At 35.8% G+C, this 22,380-nt stretch overlaps 1 protein-coding gene across 1 annotated transcript in view; it reads left to right on the forward strand.

Annotated features, from left to right (window-relative positions):
- The first annotated feature begins 938 nt into the window (after positions 1-938).
- Positions 939-22,380, forward strand: part of LOC143251078 (uncharacterized) — a 76,779-nt gene continuing 55,337 nt past the window's right edge. The window contains exon 1 of the mRNA XM_076502441.1: positions 939-7,551. Coding sequence (XP_076358556.1) covers positions 6,649-7,551 — 903 coding nt within the window. The 5' untranslated portion in view covers positions 939-6,648. The remainder of the gene's footprint in view (positions 7,552-22,380) is intronic.

The following is a 22,380-nucleotide window of genomic DNA, read 5'->3' on the forward strand; positions in this document are numbered from 1 at the left end:
CCAATGAATAGTGGGATTGACAGTCACATTATAATGCACCTGCGAGTGAAAGGGCAAGCATGCTTGGTGTAATGGGGACTCGAACCCATGACCCTCAGATTACGAGTCGAGTGCTTTAATCACCTGGCCATGCAGGGCTGTATCATCTGGTAAGTCACTAATCACTTGTGCAATAAAACTATAGCTTCAAACAGTTGAACATCCTTGTATTAGTTTGTACTTTAACATACTTGTCTGCCACTACACTGACTGATTCAAGTCTCTACAAACAACATATGGCCCACCTCATGTTGAAATCACCTATATCTCTTACAGCTGGTACTAGGTATTTGGAGTTTATGTTTCTTTGGTCTGTCTTTATACATTTAATGATAAAGTGGTAAACTTTTACTGATTTAATGAAATTATTTATTAAATAATTTATTACTCAATCATTGTTGAGCTTCTAAAAAATATGTTTTTTGTTGGTTTTTTCACATTAATTGTGATATTTTGAAATGAAACTGATTTCTCTAACAGCAATAAGACAGGTCTGCTCAATAAAACAAGATGTGATAATATCTTCATTACATCCGTATTTCTCTAAAAGTGATTTAATTAATGAGGATGCTTGTTTTAGAATCTCATGCAAAGCTACACAAATACTGCCTGCACTATCTGTCTTTGATTTAGCAGTGAGAAACTTGAGCAAAGGCAGCTAGTTAACACTGCCCATTGCCAGTTCTTGGGCTACTCTTTTTACCAATAAATAATGAGATTGGTCATCATGTTATAAAGCTCCCATAACTGAAAGAGCATATTTAGTGAAGGGGATTCAAACCCACAACATGCAGACTGCAAGTTGATCACCTTAACTAACAGGCCATATCAAGCCTGATGAGAATGATGTAGAAACTGGGCAAGATGTAGAACATACACACACACATGCTGAAATAATGAAAAAACAATCTTTATTTATAATCAGAAGCAACCAAAATAAAATAAGTATTGAATAAAGGACAATATAATTAACTCTCTGAATGATTCTGATGCATTTAAATGACAGTTATTATGAACCATTTAATATTACAGGTTAAATTTTAAATACATACTGCTGTTTACAGAAAGAAGTTAAACCTAAATTACTAAACAGAAGACTGGACTTTGAGAGAGAGCTAGTTAAGAATTCTATAATGCTATATTCTCAGGAAGCATGTATCAGCTGCACTGGTGTTGGTGAATCCTGTTGAAACATAAAAAAAAACCTCAATGCCAAGCATAACTTACCTTTAGAGGACACTGCTGCTGACATCCTTGTACAACATACAGTGTTACAGCCATAGCTGCCCCCCCCCCTCCTACTGGCAGATTAGGTGCTACCTCAAAAGAATGACACATAAAGAACACATGTTATGTAAAAACTGAAAATGCTAGGACAAGTTATCAATTTCAAACACTATATTAAAATTAAGAAAATAGAAAATGCACAATATGCTTAATGCATCAGTAAGATGTTCAGTCATGACACCTAAACCACAGTGTCTTTTGTGTCCTAGCTAATCTGGTGATCCGTGGTATTTGAAAGACTTTGTCAGTACTGAATATAGCAGATATAGTGTGGCTGAGGTGTATTATACTTTGCTTTCACTCCTGGGTTTATCAACCTTGAAAACATGAACATGCTTGCTAGTTTGTCAGTTCTTGTGAATACCATTAAGGTCAAATCATGTCAAATAATAATAAATGATGTTAAAATAACAATTGATAATCACTACAATTCACTTATGTAATCTGATTCATACTATAACTATTGTTTTCATGAAACCTGATCATATGCATAATGCCTTGACCACAACTGTATCTTCCGATTCATAGCTGGCCCTATGACTTCTGCTAATGGACAAAAGCCCACAGTAAATATAAAATGTAGTATGGTTGACAAGTAACATACTCAACTTTGTTTTCACTCATCGGTTCTTAATATTGCAAACAACGCAATAAATCAAGCACACACAAAAACATTATATTGTATGAAATACAGCATCATTAAAAAAAAAACCACATCTACATCTGAACAATTGTGCAGACAACTTTTTATGTATTATACAAGAACATAATTTTCCATTATTCTTTCGTTGTTGCACAATTTTAAATTACAAATTTCATTTCTGATTATCTTATTAACACCCACATACACGTGTGTATCAACTCTGAAAAACATTCCAACAAATTGTTTCAGATTAATCATTCCAATTAAAAAGATCTTAAAAAACACACTACAAGTTCTTCAAACCTTACTGATTACTTGTAAGTGAATATCCTATCCTGACTAATTTTTTATATTATACCTTTTCAAGATTTAAGACTATCTTTTAAAACAATCTGCTACTGTTAATAATCAAGTAAAAACATTAACTTAATCTACTCTATTCTAACAGTTACACTATGAACTCTAGCCTTTATCACTTACGAGATTTACCATTTTTCTAACCTACAAAAATCCTTGCACTTAATAACTATATATTCTGAGTACATTTAGTTCAAAATTTCACACAAAGTATTTATCTACAAATACCCACCTCTAATTTTGAGCTGATAGATTACAGGGTGCTAATAAATAGCACCTACAGCAAACTCACGGTGCTACTCTTGTGTGATGAACAGTGGGGTCTGATAACCATTCTTGTAACACACCAAGGGCTCCAAGTGCAGTGTATTTTTGTAGCACCGTGATTCCACAAATTCATACTCTGGTCATGCTTACAACTAGGCAAAACCGAGTCCACAGGTGTGCACCAATTTATAAGTGCTGTAATCCTATCGTATTCTGCACATACAGTTTCAACTAAACACAGTGTTAATGGTTTGTTAAATTAACACAAACAATAAGGGGTAATAACTGATAACTTGCTAAAGTTAGTAAAGCTGGACACTTAACTGATTTATTGGTTACCTAGGGAAGTCATATATATTAATCAGTCATGAAACCAATCCTTTCAACTACCCAGTAATTAGTCTTTTTAATTATGACGTTTTTATTACTACATTGTTTCAGTACTTGAAATTCTACTATTTTGATTTTTGATTAATGAAGGTTGTTAAGGTTAATCAAATGGTGTTGCAACTTGTGAAAATAACCATCTAATCAACATTACAGTTTCTACCTATTATGGTCTTTGATTATTTCAACTGCACAAGTAATCGAATTATCATAACCATGTTTGTTTGTTGTTAAACCCAAAGCCACACAATGGACAGAGCACAGACAGCCCAGACTGGCTCCAATAGAAAGAGTGATTTTATAAAGAGTATTAATAAGTCTGACATTAAAAATTCAAGTAAACAAAGACTGTCATTTTATAGCATGGAAAATAACCCAGAAACTGATATGAGAAATCTTTATATATTGAACTGCTTTGTATATTAGAGAAGAGTTTTCAGTATCTTTCTCTCTATCCTTTCATCACATTTGTTTCTAATTTTACAATATATAGAATGTCAACTAATTCATTTACAAGCATTACATTTTTACTTTTGTTACAGTGGTAACGAGCCGATACAAACTTTGTTAATCTACACTACTGGTAGGTTTTTTTATGCAATAAATATACAAATTCTGTTTTAAAATTGTGTAATGAAGTGTTACAAGCTGATTACAAAAAAGTATTACAAGTTATTGTCACCTGAAAATGGATTTCATCTACTAGTATTAAGAACTATTATATTACTTTTGCACACATTTATTAATATAATTTACTATACCTTGGACTAATGAATATCAAATGTACTTAAGCTGTACATGAGTATTTCTTAAGTTTGCCTTTCCATTTGACTCTGAAATGACGAACAAAATACTGATGTTTGCAGATGGCGTTACGATTTTTGGGGTGGTTAACTGTATCAGAGATGTTGGAGACTTACGGGGAGATTTAGATCATCTGATACACTGAGCCGATACACAGCACGTGATGTTTAACCATCCAAAATCTAAGGTGATGTATGAGGGTTTACATTATTGTTACAGTTTAAATAATAATACATAAAGTACTGTAATTGAAAAAAAAGTACTCTAAATATGTGTATTATAGCTAGCAATAGGGCTAATAGGAGTTTGGGTAGCATCTATAGAAATACAAAACAAGTGATATTGTTTCACTACAGAGATCACCTGCAAGGCCTCATTTAGAGTACTGTGTATAGTTCTGGGCTTCCTTCCTCATGGATAGAAGGGCTGCTAGGATAGTGGGATTGTTCTGTGAGGAGAAACTACAATATATAAACTTAATTTCTCTGAAGAAGAGAAGAATCAGAGGGGACTTAATTGAGGTGTTTAAGGTTATTAAGGGTATCGGTAACCCTCAAATCTTTTTAGCATTTAGCAGGGAAAGCAATAGGACTAGGGGAAGGAGTCATTTACAATTTACTTTTCAAATATGGTGGTAGAAGCAGAAAATTTAATTGTGTTCATGAAAACATTGGATAAATACATGAGTAGTTAGAGATGCTTGGAGTTATGGACTGGAAGTAGTTGTGGATGCTTGGAGTTATGGACTGGAAGAGACATTATTAATGGACTAAAGCTCCTTTTTGACCCATTAAAATTTTATTAATTTATGAATTTCAAACAAACATCAATAAATCTTATTAAATTACATGTCATACTGCAATGAACATATCATATTCACATATATATGCTGTAGAAAGAAAACACGTTAGAGATACAGCTAGAGGGAAAAAATGAATGATAAGGGTATGTTTTTGAGATCAAATCAACACGACAAACCAATGTAATGACAATAACAGAACATAAATAATTTGTAAGAATATTCATGGCTTTTCAGAATGTAAATCACTAAATACAATAAATATTATTACAACCAACAGAATATATGTAAAATTTGGCTCTGGACTGTGAAACACAAAAATGAACTTTTCTAAAAATACTGTCTCTTTCCACCCACACCAATTTATTACTATAGTTCATTATGCCTAAAAAATAATACATGGTAGAATTTATTTTGTGTTTGTAAGATGCTGCTTAAGGGTTATCTGCACATAGACATTCCTAATTTTGAACTGACAGACTAAAGGGAAGGCAGCTAGTTAACAACACCTTCCACCAACAGTTGGGGCACTTGTCTAATCAAATCCTTAAGTTGTGTCAAAGGCTAAAATGGGTGTAGAAGGATATATTTTTGTGATAAGGGAACACCAACAATTTTTCTTTAAATATATGCTAACCCCTGGGTCATGCTTAGCCCATGAAATTTCAGGTGGTTTGTGCCCATTTTAACGTTGGACAAAGTTTCGTGGTCAGCAGTAACTGATAAAGGGTTTTAACAAGCTTTATTATTCTAAACAGATAAGCAAGAAAAGTGGAAGAACAAACAAGCCATGTGGTACTTGGTTAACAATTACACTTCATCATATCTGTCTCACTGTTTAATAAGCTTTTCAAAATTTACTTTGAATTTTTTTTCCTAAATTCCATGCAGAATATGTGGCATGCTTGAGTATGTGCCAACAATATTATCAATTATAATGTTTCTTTTGTGTGAAATTATTACAAGTTCACAAACATTCCATACATACATCTCATGTTACATAATATTGTTCTTTAACATTATAATGCTGTCAAAAGACATATACGTTTCTCTAAAGTCACAAAATTTGTTGAATATTAAATTTCACTAAACCATGAATCAGACTCAGAGGTTGATATGTCAGGATTTGTCAATTAAAAATAGAAGGAAAACTGTTAAGTGTTCCATACATTCTAATCACCAGAAAACATTGTCAACTACAGATATAGTAAAGCCTAGACTTGACCATTTTTACCTTTAGCCTTAAATTTAAAATCAAATACGCACCCCTGGATTTGGACAATCAGCATCTGAAACTTCAATGAGCTACCTAGCTCTTAGTTTTATCATATATATATATATATATACTACTATTAACAGTAATACATACTTGATTATTTTTTACTTTTTTCGGTCACAAGTTTTTATTTTTATAACTATTACAAAACACAGCTTGCCTCTAAAAAATAAAATTAAACATCGTAGTTCAATTTAATATATATATGCATATATCAGTCGAACTGTAATTGGATGAATTATAATAACTCTTTACAACGTCTAAGCCTAATTTTCTTTTTCTCCATTAGTTGACCCTCGTCGAATGGCGCCATTTCCTAACAAACTTTGACCAGCGATAGATATTAAGAAAAGCAGCTTTGTGAATTTCACTGTTTAATATATACGTATACATATATAACACAATAAAAAAATTAGTTTGTACTAATCTGTAGCGACTTTTCAATTAACAGATAACACTTGCAGGTTTATATAAAAAAACACAACAGCAAAATTTTCGTTTTCCTTATTTCACGTTTTATTGTTTACAGAGATTAGAATGAATCAACCCAGTGGTTTCCATGATTGGCTCAAAGACATTGAACGATATGTGAAGATGAGAGGATGCTAAGAGAGTGCGTAATGCATTACGCTCTTGATAACGAACGATCCATGCATTCAGTCACTAAAATATTAGAATTTCGAACATAGAGCGCATTTGCTGATTGAATGTTCTGCATGAAGACGCCACTGGAAATTTCGAGATTAACATTTTTGACAATAAACTCAGGCAGACGGCTTTTTATCGACAATGTCGCGAGAAACTTACGCTGGTGTGCCGCAGCGTTCCCCGAGAATGTCTCGCAGACAAGAGATGGCGACTCTAGGACAGGGACTGGCTGCTAAGAGCTACACATCAACAACGCAGTCGCCTGCCGGACAAGGCAGCTCAGTTGCTTCACGTGCTCATTCTTCGCCTTCACAGATTCGTAAAAATCGTGTAAGTAGGTCCAGCAATAATAGTCCGTTAAACGCACCTCCAAACAATTACATCTCTCATTCCCTAAGTGGTAGCGCTTTTCACGCTAGCCAAGGCTACTACAGTGACGACCCTGATAGCCCCGTTATGGACGTCCGAACCAGCAGTTCCGCCCAAAACTCGGGCCACCGAAGTCGATCGATCACTCGGGGGACCGCACGAAACTACCACTCGTTGGAACGAGATCAAGAAAGAGGTTTTGTCCCAGTACGAGAACCAAGAGAAAGATCACTCGATCGCGTAGAGATGAACAGACACTCCCGAGGTCGTGAACGTTCTCTGGAGCGTTCGGGGTACAGGGACAGAGAAATGGAACGCGATCCTTATTATCGAGATCGTGAAACTGCCCTAGATATGGACGGATATGCTAGAGACAGCGGTCACCACATCCCACGAACCACTCACACCTCCTCAGCTCCGACTACTGAAAGGCCCAGTTATTCTAGGGATAACTTTATTCTTGAGATACAGTCTAGACTGAATGACTTGCAAAGTCAATATGACAGCGTAAAACGCGAATTAGACGTTACAACTCAAAAACTAGGTTCTAGCATGCACAGCATCAAAACTTTCTGGAGTCCAGAACTAAAGAAAGAACGTGCTTTAAGAAAAGAAGAAGCGGCGAAATATACTTTAATAAACGATCAGTTGAAGATTTTAAGATCTGAAAATCAGGTATGTAAACATTATTCACTGCTTCATTCCCTTTGTTTTCACAGAATGATACACACTATGTAACAAAATTTTTACTTTTTCTTGTTCCTGGGCAGAAAGTGTTTCCCAATTGCTTATGCCTAAAGTAACTGGAAAAGACCTATTTTTCTCTTCAAACTTTGCTTTTGTGACCTGGGAGCGTATAACGAAAACATGATGGGAAACTATTTGGGGGCTGATACATGAAAGTGGTTTACATTACAGTCGCATATCTCGAAAAACTATTCACTTCTAAACATTTTTGTATAACTTTAGTATAAATACATGTAAATCTTGATTCATATGTTGTTTTATTCAGACCTTATGTAAATGAAATTTTCCCGTTTTTACGTAGAAAATAGGTTTAATATCTAAATTTCATTATCCAGGCCACGAAAGTAAAGTTTGAAGGGAATAATGGCCATTTTCTGTACTTTTACAACATAAGCAATTAAGAAAAAACATATACTATCCAGGAACAAAATTTGTGTAACATAGTGTTACTATTGTTCCAACAACAGTGTACGCTCGCTTAAAATTTATGAATAATGGCTTGTATAAAACTGGGCTCATAACTGTATTGAAATGTTTTGTCAACTTTCTTGTTTTCACACATACAAACACAAACATGAAAAATGCAAGTGATTCATGTCGGCTTTCGACAGTTTTTGGTTTGTCTGTTTTGGATGTTCAAGCAAAACTATTTACGGGGCTATCTGTTCCAGTTGTCCTTAATTTTGAACCCATAAACCAGAGGAAATGTAAAATAATCTCGTCCGACCCTTAACGCCATGGATCTTACCTTGGGTCTCACTGAGAGACACTTTTTATTTTTTTACTTTTATTTTGTTTATGTCATTACAGTATTCAATGTATCGCTTTTGTAACAGAATTGAGCTAATTAGGTGTACAATAACTATATAAAAAATTACGATTATAATTATTAGTGATAGTTTAAAAATGAAATTAAGGTACAGTGTTGATGGGATGGCTTGTTTGTGGTTTTTTTTTATTTCGCGCAAAGCTACTCGAGGGCTATCTACACTAGCCGTCCCTAATTTAGCAGCTAGTCATCACCACCCACCGCCAACTCTTGGGCTACTCCTTTACTAACGAATAGTGGGATTGACTGTCACATTATAACGTCCTCAAGGCTGAAAGGGCGAGCATGTTTGATGCGACCGGGGTTCGAACTCGCGACCCTCGGATTAGGAGTCGAACGCCTTAACACACTTGGCCATGCCGGGCCTGATGGGATGGAATACCATAGTTAAATATAAAATGAGAGGCTTGCGAAGGTTCGAGGGTCGAGCTCATAGACGTGAAAATTTTCGGCATTTCATTATGATATCGATCTTGGGTTTCTATTGTGATGGAAGAAAAACGTCTTCACTGAACCTGACCCTCCCTGTTCCAAAACATGAACAGAATCCCGATGAAGACAGATATTAAATCTATTCTGATTTTTTTTTAAAGCATCAATTAGGAATTCGGGCATTGTAAAATGCAATTGATGCATGGGGGCCCGGCATGACCAAGGGCGTTAAGGCGTGCTACTCGTAATCCGAGGGTCGCGGGTTCGCATCCCCGTCGCGCCAAACATGCTCGCCCTTTCAGCCGTGGGGGCGTTATAATGTGACGGTCAATCCCACTATTCGTTGGTAAAAGAGTAGCCCAAGAGTTGGCGGTGGGTGGTGATGACTAGCTGCCTTCCCTCTAGTCTTACACTGCTAAATTAGGGACGGCTAGCACAGATAGCACTCGAGTAGCTTTGTGCGAAATTCAAAAACAAAACAAAAACAAACAATGATGCATGGACCTCCTGTGCCAGCGCTTGGCGACCCCTGTGTATCGTTTAGAGACCGTGTTCTTTGAAAAGGTATTTTGGCTGACATGAACAAATTTCAAACAAATATAATACTTACATCTAAAGTTTGAAAAACAAGAATTTATTTGTTAGGATTGGGTCCAGGCGTGGCCTAGTGATTAACGTGCTCAGATTGTGAACTCGAGGGTTCAGGATTCGCACCCCGTTACCGTAAAATTGCGCTATGCACGATGATGGTGTAGGAGCTACACAAACAAGACGACCATATCTTACAACTCAACCACACAAGAATAACCCAACAGTTGGCGGTGTGTGATATTTACTGGGGTACCTTACTTTAAATTTATTTCTTCAAAATTAGACAACTTTGTACATGTAGACTTTGAACTTTGAGTGGCTTTGCACAAGGATTTTAACATACTTGCTGATGTAGTTTCAGTCTAGGCTTAGAAAATTCGTGTTGAATATCTTATAATGGACGTAGTTTGTATATCAGTATCCAGGCGTGTAATCAAAACTTCTACGTCGTCTATTTAATGACACCAGAAAAAATTTCGTAACAAAGATTAAGACAGTTGGAAAAAAAAAACTATTGTATGTTCTACAACCTTTTGCTTTTATCGAAAACTATGTTCTGTGATAAATAATCTCCCCACAACAACAACACGAGTTTCACGAGAACTGACATGATGAGAGACTGGAGTTCTTAAAAACCTTTTTTTTTGCAATAAACTGTACCACTTTCGACACATAAAACTATTCAGTTTATATCAGTAAAACTTATGAACTCTCTACATAAATATTTTTATTTTTTGAATTTCGCGCAAAGCTACTCGAGGGCTATCTTCGCTAGTCGTCCCTAATTTAGCAGTGTAAGACTAGAGAGAAGGCAGCTAGTCATCACCACCCACCGCCAACTCTTGGGTTACTCCTTTCCCAACGAATAGTGGGATTGACTGTAACATTATAACGCCCCCACGGCTGAAAGGGCGACCATGTTTAGCGTGACGGGGATGCGAACCCGCGACCCTCAGATTACGCGTCGCACGCCTTAACACGCTTGGCCAAGCCGGGCCGCGTGTACTGACCTCATTTTGATGCAATAAGTTGTGTATAACTAAAGATCACCATTCGATCACTTTCCAGAAAAAAAAAAATCCATGTTTAGAAAGTGTCTGCTTAAAAAATACATTTCAATAAGGTGTCAATATTACAATTAGTAATTACTAGCACAAACAGTCGCCATGACGTTTTTACTAGTATGCATAATACAAGAAAAAAAAATCAGAGGACAACGAGCATTGGATGACGTGCGTGCAAAACCAACGTACAAATTAAATTATTTACTGTGAACTGCAAACTCGAAATAAAACAGACCAATGTTCTGTCAAAACATGTTGTAGGTTCCATCATGAATAAAATGTTTCATTACACATATATGTCTCTGTTTACCTCACTCAAGTATAAAACGGTTAGTCACAAAATAATACGAATATTACAAGTAATTACTATTTATACAGAAACACAAAATAATTTGAAAAATGAATTTAGCCTAATTTCGTTTTGGTTATCAAAGTGATGGATTGTGCAGAAAAAGATTTACAAAAAAATCTTAACAAATTATAAGGACCCGGCACGGCCAGATAATTAAGGCGCTGGACTCTTAATCTAAGGGTCGTGGGTTCGAATCCCCGTCGCACCAAACATGTTCCCCCTTTCAACGGTGGGGGCATTATGACGTAACGGTCAGTTCCACTATTCGTTGGTAAAAGAGTAACCCAAGAGTTGACGGTGGATGGTGATGACTAGCTGCCTTCCCTCTAGTCTTACACTGCTAAATTAGGGACGGCTAGCGCAGAAAGCCCTCGTGTAGCTTTGCGCGAAATTTAAAAACAAACATATTATAGGTGAGGGGGATGACCCCCACCAGCATTCCTGGTCCCGGTGTTTATAAAAAAATTTGTTTTAAGTTAAGTACAAAGCTACACAATGAGCTATTCATGCTTTTCCCACCATGGGTATCGAAACCCGGTTTCTAGTGTTGTAAGTCTGTAGACATAACCGCTGTGCCACTGGCGACCTCGAAAAAAAAGCAAAAAAATCTGCAACAGTATCTATTTTTACGCACACCTGATGTATTATTTAGAGTATTGTATTGTTTTTTAATTTCGCGCAAAGCTACACGAGGGCTATCTGCACTAGCTGTCCCTAATTTAGCAGTGTAAGACTAGAGGGAAGGCAGCTACGAATAATATTTACCAACGAATAATGGGATTGACAGTCACATTATAACGATCCCACTGCTGAAATGGCGACCATATTTGGTGCGACGGGGATTCATACCCGCGACCCTCAGATTACGAGTCGAATGCCTTAACCAACTGGCCATGCTGGGCCGTTATTAAGAAATGTTATATTTTTTCACACACTTAATATGTTGTAATTCGCGTGAAACAAACGTTTAAACTTTTACAAATTCCCGTGAACCTGTATGAGATAATTAACAATTAAAAGGTATAAAACTGTTGAAAATTATACGCTCCATTCTTTCAGTCTTCTGTTATCGTTGTCTGCTTACTGTTCTCCGATTATAAAAAAAATAGGCTTTCAACTTTTTCTCATTATTTTTACTCACATTAACTTTTTATACTCTCGATCCACAATTGTGGACGTACATATAAGTCATATATTAAAAGAAGTGTGATAATAAATTGGTAAACAACAGTTTATCAGCAAAATTCTTTACGATTACGACTAATGAACTGTAGAATAAGTTTGAAAGCTCAAAGATTCCATTTTATGGCATTACTTCGACTTATTGCTTCATCAGGTGTGTCATCGCATGAAGCATCTGGTAGGACGCCCCTTTGAAAAGATCCTAAGTCATGGTCTCAAACTTATGTTGCACGAGGTCTGTCTTGCCTGTGGCGACATCTGCAAAGTGACACAGTTGATCTTGTAACTCTTTTTTTCTGCTTTCCAGACAGTTCTTCAATGGTATTGTTGTCTTTTTATGTCTCATTTCTACCCGATGGTCTTAAAACTATTAGGTCTCCATCCTCTGTAACAGCCACTGTTTTCTAATTCTGCACCTATGAGCCACATCTGCCATGTTCATCTGTGCCTCAACAGTTTTACTCATTAGGTTGTATTTCCTCTTGAAGTACCTCTTCAACGTATTAGCGTGGCAGAACTTGGTCTTCCCATCCACTTTCACGTTATAGTCCACTCTGTTGAACACTTTGGGTACTTCAAAAAGTCCTTGTTTCTACTGTATGGTGAGTTTGTCGTTGTCTGTGGCTCGAAGTAAGATCTACGTTCCAATCTTGAAACGTCAGTCTTTGGCCTTCTTTATGCAGAAATGCTTCTGACTGCCTTGAAATGCATGTAACCTTTCCTGAGCAAGTTGTGGGTCTCCTCCAGTCTGTTTCTGAGGTTTAAATCATACTGGTATATGTTCCAACTCTTCTTCTCATGCACACAGCTCTTTCAATATCTGCACTGGATCTCGCACGTTCCTTCTGTACAGCAACTGGAAAGGTGAAAAACCTGTACTTGCTTGTGGGACTTATTAGGAAACAAGTAATACTGCCTTCAGGTACCTGTCTCAGTCACATTGTCTCTTCTGGGACATTTTCTTCAGCCTAGTCTCCATCGACACCATCACATCACAAAGTCCATTATATCTAGGGTTGTATGGGCTGGTAAAGAGCTGCCTAGTGCTGATGACCCTGCACACCTCTTGCATCAGTTATTTAGAAACTGTGTCTCTCTGTTACTCAGGACACCTTTTGGAAAGCCAACTTTGCAGAACATTTTCGGGAAGACTTCTGCTACCATCTCTGTTTCTATTTTGGTAGTGCTATGATTTTTGGAAAACGTGTTACATAGGCAGCTAATGTCAGCATATACTGGTTGCCCTTGTCAAAAACGGGTTCTAGTGGTCTGATCAACTCCACAACTACTCTGATGAACATTTATTCTGTGAAAGGCATCCAACCATTGACATCTTGGCTACCTTCCCTCTAGGAATTGTCCTTTGGTAGATATCACGTGAGCTGCAGTATTTGGTCACATCTTCAATGACATCTAGTCAATAAAAGTTTTGGCAGTTCTAGGTATCCCCCAGAGTCAATTCGTGAGCCAATTTCATCATTTGAATCCATTAGTCTATTGATGCTATGATATGTTTAACTTCCCCAGCACTCTATTAAGGTCCTCTATTCTCTTTTGGTCTTGTGCATGTCTTTCTCCATGGCAATATCCCAAAGTTTCTGCAAGGAAAGATCTTTCTTCTGTGTTTCTTTCAGTTCCCACAGACCTACGATCAGGATGTCACTTTTCGATACTTCAATGGGCTTTTTGTCTTGGTTTTCTTTCTTTTCCTGAGCTCTTATTGTAACTGGAGACGCATCATCAGTCTCCATTCTGTCTGGTTCCTTCGAACTTCTTTGGCCTGATATATTGTTAATCACCGCGTCATAGGTGATTGCCTCCATATACATGGTCTCAAGGTCTGCCATGTAGTAAGGAGTGCCCATTTTTATTCTCGCTGTGAAAAATTTTCTCACTGTTCCATCAGTCAGCTCACACAGAGACGTATCTTGCCCATCATCTGGTCTTCAAATAACAGACTGGTTCTCACTGCTGCATCCAGTCTCTCATAGGACTTTCACTTTCTTGTCCCAAATATAGCGTTCATCTACTGGCATGTTGTGATTTGTTGGCATTTTTTAATGTTTGTCATATGCTCTAATCACTACTTTAATTGTTGACCTGCTTGCCAACTTGTGCTGACCATCAGTCGTGCCTGTTTAATCATGGAAATAACATTTCCTTCTTGCAATTAACTTGGCAGGCTGTTTCTATTCTGTTTCTTCTAGTCGTTCTTTTCTTGTTTCTTGCCAGCACCATTTCTAGAGGGAGCTGCAGCTGCTCTGTGGACATTTCTACTACTACTTGTTGGTGAGAGGTTTGCATTCATTCATAATGTGCCCCATTTTATAACAAATATAGCATCTCTTTTTCCTTTTGTTCGTTGAGTTATCGTCATATTTGAGGGTAATTTGCTTCTGGTCAACCACTCCTGTTATTAACTTGAACTGGTTATTCGTGGATTGTCATTCCACATCCATCCATGAGTTTCCACATGCTGTTTTGCTAGTTTGATCACCTCATCCACGTCTTTTGGTATTTTTTTCCTTTAGGAATAGTGACATATCAGTGGGGCATGTAGTCATGAACTGTTCACATATTAGTGGACTTGCCAGTCCCACAAAACTAGTTTTAAACATGGTTACGTCAATTCATCTTGATGACTTGGCGTAGCCAAGTGGTTAGGGCGCAAAACAAGTGGCTTGTGTGTTTGGAATTTCTGCATAAAGTAACGCTAAGACTACAATGTATAGCCTTTCATAATTGGGAACTAATAGATTAAAGCAATGGCACTTAGTCAGAAGCACCTAGGTCAGGCATAGCTAGGTGGTTAAAAGGCACTCGACTCGTAATCTGAGGGTTGTGGGTTCAAATCCCCATCACACCAAACATGCTCGCCCTTTCAGCCGTGGAGGCGTCATAATGTGACTGTCAATCCCTCTATTCGTTGGTAAAAGATTAGCCCAAGAGTTGGCGGTGAGTGGTGGTGACTAACTGCATTCCCTCTAGTCTTACGCTGCTAAATTAGGGACGGCTAGCACAGATAACCCTCATCTAGCTTTGCATTAAATTCATAAACAAACAGTTCGTCTTGTAGAGTATCTCCATAAACGTACCAGAAACTGAAATACAGTTTTTTCAATGTCAGGTTTGACTTCTACGAACTTCCGAAAAATTTTCCCTTGGTAAGTTCATAGCATTTCAGTAATGCCACTGTTAACTCGTCATTTGATGTGGCATTTTCTGACGTCATGCCTGCATGTACTTATAAGAATTTTCCTGTGAGAAGTGGGCTGAGACAGACTGTCCAGTCACCTTTATCGCAGATCTAACTTTGTAAGTCTTTCTTATCTATTTAAGAAAGCATACGTATCATCAGATATGGTCAGTTTGGATTGACAAGCTCTAACTCTAGTTATGATTTTTGGACCCTTCGTCTTTCTGTTGGGTGAGCTTTGAGATCTCACTTTGTGCTCTCGCTTATTTTACCTGCAGTCTCTCGTTTCTCTCCTTTCTTTCTTTCTCAATTTGTGCTCATATTCTTTCTATTTCAAGTCGTTTCTTTTTATCAGCCTTTCTTCCTCTCTTCTATGCCTATACCTTTCTTTCTCTCTCTCTAGGTTTTGTTGCTGTTTAACAAACTCTCGTTGATCATTCTTTTAGCCAGAGCTGCTCATCTCTCTCTCTGTCCATTTATCAAAACTAATGGACTTATTTATTTAGCGTGATTATGATCTCTACACTGTTTTCACAACCAATACAGTTATGTGTATGTGGACCTACGTTCTCTGTCATTTTCATGTTCATTTACTGTCGTTTAATACTGTAAAATCCTAGCTAACTCGCCAAATATCAGGTTTTTAAAAGGCAGGAGTTTTTACGGTAGGTGTCTGTGAGCTGTTAGCGATAAATTGAAACGATAAACAAACAGCACACAGCCCACTGAATAATATATTCAAAACAAGTCAGATGTTCGTACAGAAAATTCTTTATATTATAGGCTATCACAGTTGTGTCCATAGGGTCTGTCATGGCCAGGTAATTAGGGCACTGGACTCGCAATCTGATGGTCACGAGTTCATATCCCCATACTACCAAGCATGATCCCACTTTCAGTGGTCATCCCATTCGTTTGTAAAAGAGTAGTCCAAGAGTTAGCAGTGGATGGTGGTGATGACTAGCTGCCTTCCCTATAGTCTTTCACTGTTAACTTAGGAACAGCTAATGCAGATAGCCTTTGTGTAGCTTTGCGTGAAATTCAAAGCTTTAAATACTTGTTTCGTTTTCATTAAAGTCCACACAAAGTTCAAAGTAAAATACAAAATAAGAATGGGTAGAATGATGGCCACACCCATTTTGAATTTGCAAAAACCATCGACTGTTGTAATGTCATCCCATCCATTCCTACCTTGTTTCCTTTCTTTTTGATGTTCCCATTCCTACTTTTCTGTTTACACATTTTTACACTTGTAATGTAAGCAACTAGTTACTTGTAATCTTCCATTTCCCTCAGGTTTTTCTTTCCCAAAGGAACCAGGACAACAAAACTTATAGCGTATATAATAACGCCTCAATCATTACAAAAAATACGCGATCTACTTGTTGTCGTCAATCGTTTTAACACGAAGTTAAATTATTTTAAGTACAAAGCGAAACAGTGAGCTTATCTGTGTTCTGTCTATAGCAGGCATCAAAATTCGAGTTTTAGCGTTATAATCCTGCAAATTTATCTCACCCAATGGGGCTACAAACGAAATTTGTTGTTTATTGTGTATGCTTTGAAAGCAAATAAAGTTACCAAACAATAACTTCTATTGCATGTGGCTTACGCTTTAGTTTGGTCAATAAACTATTTGGTCCAAGTAGGTATCGTTAATAGTAAAATGTTTAGACCTTTTGCCTATTACATGCTCAGTTTCGGCTGATTTTTACAAAACGTTAGGGATTAATCTCGAGGAAACCGTACGATTGTGTGTTTGTTTTTAATTTCTCGCAAAGTCTTTCTGCACTATCCATCTCTAATTCAGTAGAGAAGGCAGTTAGTCGTCATCTCCCGCCACTAACTTTTATCAACAAAGGAAATTAAAACTCCCGACCTTCAGATAGCAGTAAAGCACTCTAACCATCTGGCCATGCCAGATCATGGGCAAAGTATCACCTAATGTGATAGCCAACTACATACATTGTAATTATAATAAACAAAACTAGTAGCTAGCAGATACGGTTCATGATGATTTACTACAGCTAATGACTATTTGATGGTAATAGTTCGAGATGTGAAATATTATGCTTCAGCTGTAGATCATCACGGATCTTCATTTGATGATATAGTGAGCATATATATTCTCTATGTAACTAAATTTTTTTGTACATAATTCATAGCAATGGGCAAATATATGTCTAGACTATGATACAACCCTAAAAAAACGCGTACAAAATTTTACCGATAGAAAAGCTTTATTTTCAAACAAACATATACGTCTAACCATTGTTTTTTAAAATAATTATTCTACAAGTGTGTGTGATAGAACTTAATACTACGTGTATTTTTTTACTACTTCACTTTAGGGTCGGCTCCCTAAATATACTAACCGTATAGTGTTCAAAACTTTGAGTATCTTCATGTTTCGTTTATTCAATGTTCATCTATTAATTGACTGGTAATTCGTGACTCACCCTGTACTTAATTAAGCTTTTTAAAGGAACACCAGATATTTGTGAGCAAGCTGATTTCAAGGCATAATACAATCGTTTATACTAAAATTACGCTGTTTTTTAGCTTAGGTAAAATATAGAAGAAACAAATCAACTTCTCAGTACCTCTACGATTTTCGCATTACCTGATTTGGTATTCTTCAAAAGGCTTGAGTACAATATACCAAGCTGTTTTTGTTATACGCTGGCAAAAAAACAAACAATAATTACCATACAAATGGATGGCCCGGCATGGCCTAGCGCGTTAAGGCGTGCGCTTCGTAATCTGAGGGTCGCGGGTTCGCGCCAGAGTCGCGCCAAACATGCTCGCCCTCCCAGCCGTGGGGGCGTTATAATGTGACGGTCAATCCCACTATTCGTTGGTAAAAGAGTAGCCCAAGAGTTGGCGGTGGGTGGTGATGACTAGCTGCCTTCCCTCTAGTCTTACACTGCTAAATTAGGGACGGCTAGCACAGATAGCCCTCGAGTAGCTTTGTGCGAAATTCCAAAACAAACAATACAAATGGATCGTTTTGACTGATTTTCCTTTTCTTGTAAGTCTAACATGTGTGATTTTTGCGCATTTTTATGTCTACAACCATAATAGGCTAGTAAAAGTTTAAAAGTCTTTGTTTGAGATACTTTTTTGCTCGAACATTCTATTAAGATATTGCTCAATTTCTTGTCATCTCAATTATGAACAATTATCGCGTTTCATCATAATGCTATAACCGATAATATAATGATTCGAAAAATATGTGAATTTAATAGTTTGCAAAACTTAAACCATGTCAACTCTTGATAATTGTCTACTGATTTGTTACACAAAGAAACAAACGGTATCTGCCTTGTGAATTAATTGAACTCCATCTGATTCTGTGAAGTTATTCATTTCTTAGGTAAGTTTTGTTTGTTTTGAATTTCTCTCAAAGCTACACGAGAGCTACCTGCGCTGACCGTCTCTACTTTAGCAGTGTAAGACTAGAAAAAAGGCAGCTAGTCATCACCACTCACCACCAACTCTTGGGTTACTCTTTACTAACGAATAGTGGGATTGGCCGTCGCGTTATAACATTCCCGTGGCTGAAAGGGCGAGTATAGTGTGACTGTCAAGAAAGCTTCATGGACTGAAATCTAGCAGTTTACACATTACTTTAACTGTTAAAATGGACTGAAATCTAATAGTTTACACATTACTTTAACTGTTAAAATGGATTGAAATCTAACAGTTTACACATTACTTCAACTGTTAAAATGGACTGAAATCTAGCAGTTTACACATTACTTTAACTGTTAAAATGGATTGAAATCTAGCAGTTTACACATTACTTTAACTGTTAAAATGGACTGAAATCTAGCAGTTTACACATTACTTTAACTGTTAAAATGGACTGAAATCTAGCAGTTTACACATTACTTTAACTGTTAAAATGGACACTTATTTTAAGTTGTGAACAACTAGATGACTTTCATGCCTCTTACGTGTTTGTTACATTTGTTTCTCCAGGTATAACAAAGGTTGTACTTTGTATATCGAATAAAAGTCTGTAAATAGTTTTTAAGTTTTGGTGATTTTCTTCATTCTATTTTATAAATTTACAAATTTCGGAAATTTGAAAGTAAGAGAAAGAATTTAAATTCCGAGAACTACAGAAGGTGTTTAAAATCTTTTTGAGAACTTGATCATTGTATTACTAATTATATGATGTAACCTGATATTTGTATTACTAATTATATGATGTAACCTGATATTTGTATTACTAATTATATGATGTAACCTGATATTTGTATTACTAGTTATATGATGTAACCTGATATTTGTATTGCCAGTTATATGATGTATCCTGATATTTGTATTGCCAGTTATATGATGTAACCTGATATTTGTATTACTAATTATATGATGTAACCTGATATTTGTATTACTAATTATATGATGTAACCTGATATTTGTATTACTAGTTATATGATGTAACCTGATATTTGTATTACTAGTTATATGATGTAACCTGATATTTGTATTGCCAGTTATATGATGTATCCTGATATTTGTATTGCCAGTTATATGGTATAACTTGATATTTGTATTACTAGTTATATGATGTAACTTGATATTTGTATTACTAATTATATGATGTAACCTGATATTTGTATTACTAGTTATATGATGTAACCTGATATTTGTATCACTAGTTATATGATGTAACCTGATATTTGTATTGCCAGTTATATGATATAACTTGATATTTGTATTACTAGTTATATGATGTAACTTGATATTTGTATTACTAGTTATATGATGCAACCTGATATTTGTATTACTAGTTATATGATGTAACCTGATATTTGTATCACTAATTATATGATGTAACCTGATATTTGTATTACTAGTTATATGATGTAACCTGATATTTGTATCACTAGTTATATGATGTAACCTGATATTTGTATTACTAGTTATATGATGTAACCTGATATTTGTATCACTAGTTAGTTATATGATGTAACTTGATATTTGTATTACTAGTTATATGATGCAACCTGATATTTGTATTACTAGTTATATGATGTAACCTGATATTTGTATTACTAATTATATGATGTAACTTGATATTTGTATTACTAGTTATATGATGTAACCTGATATTTGTATTACTAGTTATATGATGTAACCTGATATTTGTATCACTAGTTATATGATGTAACCTGATATTTGTATTACTAGTTATATGATGTAACCTGATATTTGTATCACTAGTTAGTTATATGATGTAACTTGATATTTGTATTACTAGTTATATGATGCAACCTGATATTTGTATTACTAGTTATATGATGTAACCTGATATTTGTATTACTAATTATATGATGTAACTTGATATTTGTATTACTAGTTATATGATGTAACCTGATATTTGTATCACTAGTTATATGATGTAACCTGATATTTGTATTACTAGTTATATGATGTAACTTGATATTTGTATTACTAATTATATGATGTAACCTGATATTTGTATTGCCAGTTATATGATATAACCTGATATTTGTATTACTAGTTATATGATGTAACCTGATATTTGTATTACTAGTTATATGATGTAACCTTATATTTGTATCACTAGTTAGTCATATGATGCCTTTAAGTCCTCCTATTTCAACTTTTCTTTGACGTTTTCACCACAGTTAAAATTATATGAGCCATTTTTAACTTTAACCGTAACATTCGTGTCAGTTTTTCCAAATGAATATTTCATTTACAAAATACAACCTTTATTTTAAAGTTGGTATAATACAAGTATGGAAGAATTTCGTATTTGATAAAACAGTTTTAGTAAATAAGACATCGCTTATTAACCGCTTGTTGCAAATATTTATAAGACATTTTATAAAATAATCTTGATGTATGAATGACATTTCAGTAGATTGTGCTTTACCACAAGAATCGCTACCAGTCACGTGATCGGCGCGTGTCACTGATTCATGTTCCTTTTACTTCTGGTTGTTCATTGACAAGAATCGCTCGTCTTTCGTGTTGCTTAGTGACCATTCTTAACCAGTATATTAGTTTATTTAATGTCTAATAGATTTTATGTGTTTTATGTAGTATAATTGTTTGACAAATTTTACTCCTTGTTTCCAATAAAGACCTTGGTGGATCGTCAGTGATTTTATGAACTTAAAACGCAAACATCCTGGGTTTGATTCCCCTTGGCCTAACATGTTTTGGTGTTTGGGGCACTTGACTTCCAATCTGCAGGACACGGGGTTAAAATCTAGTCTAGGAATATGCTCAAAGGAGGTGTATAATTTGACAATAAATCCTACTTTTCGTTGGCGGTTGGTGTTGTTGACTACTTGCTTTCTCGCTGGTCTAACATTTTTAAATTAGGAGCAGTTGGTGTCGATAACCCTCCAGTAGCTTTACGCAAAATTGAAAAACCAAGAAATAAGCAATTCCTCACGGTGTACAGAATGCAGATAGCCTATTTGTGACTTTTCTCAGTAACAAACAAACAAACACCCTTTACAGCAAACTAAAAATAATATGTACCGGCCATGAAATCCACAGCACAAATTTTGCATTAAACAATTACATTAGTTTAAAAGTGATGTTTTAATTTAAAAAACACACACCCTTTGATGCTCTCGTGAATAAAGATTCAGAGTTGAATTATATCTTAACAAATGTTCTCCAACTTTCGCCACCTCTACTTTTGGTATTTTCATTTTGTATTCGTGGATGGAAAGTTGCGGCTTTAGAATTAATAATTTCAGTCTTTACTCGCTTGCTACTTTTTTACACAATTTTCCATTAACTTGTTCATCTTCTCTTTAAAAAAATATTGATATTAAAGACTGCGAAATCCGTATATTAAAATACTTTTGCGTTTGGCTTCATCTTACAGTTGTAATGATCGCGAAAGTTTGTAATTTAATTCAGCTCTGTACCTCACGACAAACGATCATTCATGAAGTATTGAGAAAGAAAAAAAAAGATTGTTTTTTGTTTTTTTTTATTTCGCGCGAAACTACACGAGGGGTATCTGCGCTAACCGTCCCTAATTTCACAGTGTAAGACGAGAGGGAAGGCAGCTAGTCATCACCATCCACCGCCAACTTTTGGGATACTC

The sequence above is a fragment of the Tachypleus tridentatus genome, chromosome 5, assembly GCF_004210375.1.
Source record: "Tachypleus tridentatus isolate NWPU-2018 chromosome 5, ASM421037v1, whole genome shotgun sequence".
NCBI lineage: Eukaryota > Metazoa > Arthropoda > Merostomata > Xiphosura > Limulidae > Tachypleus > Tachypleus tridentatus.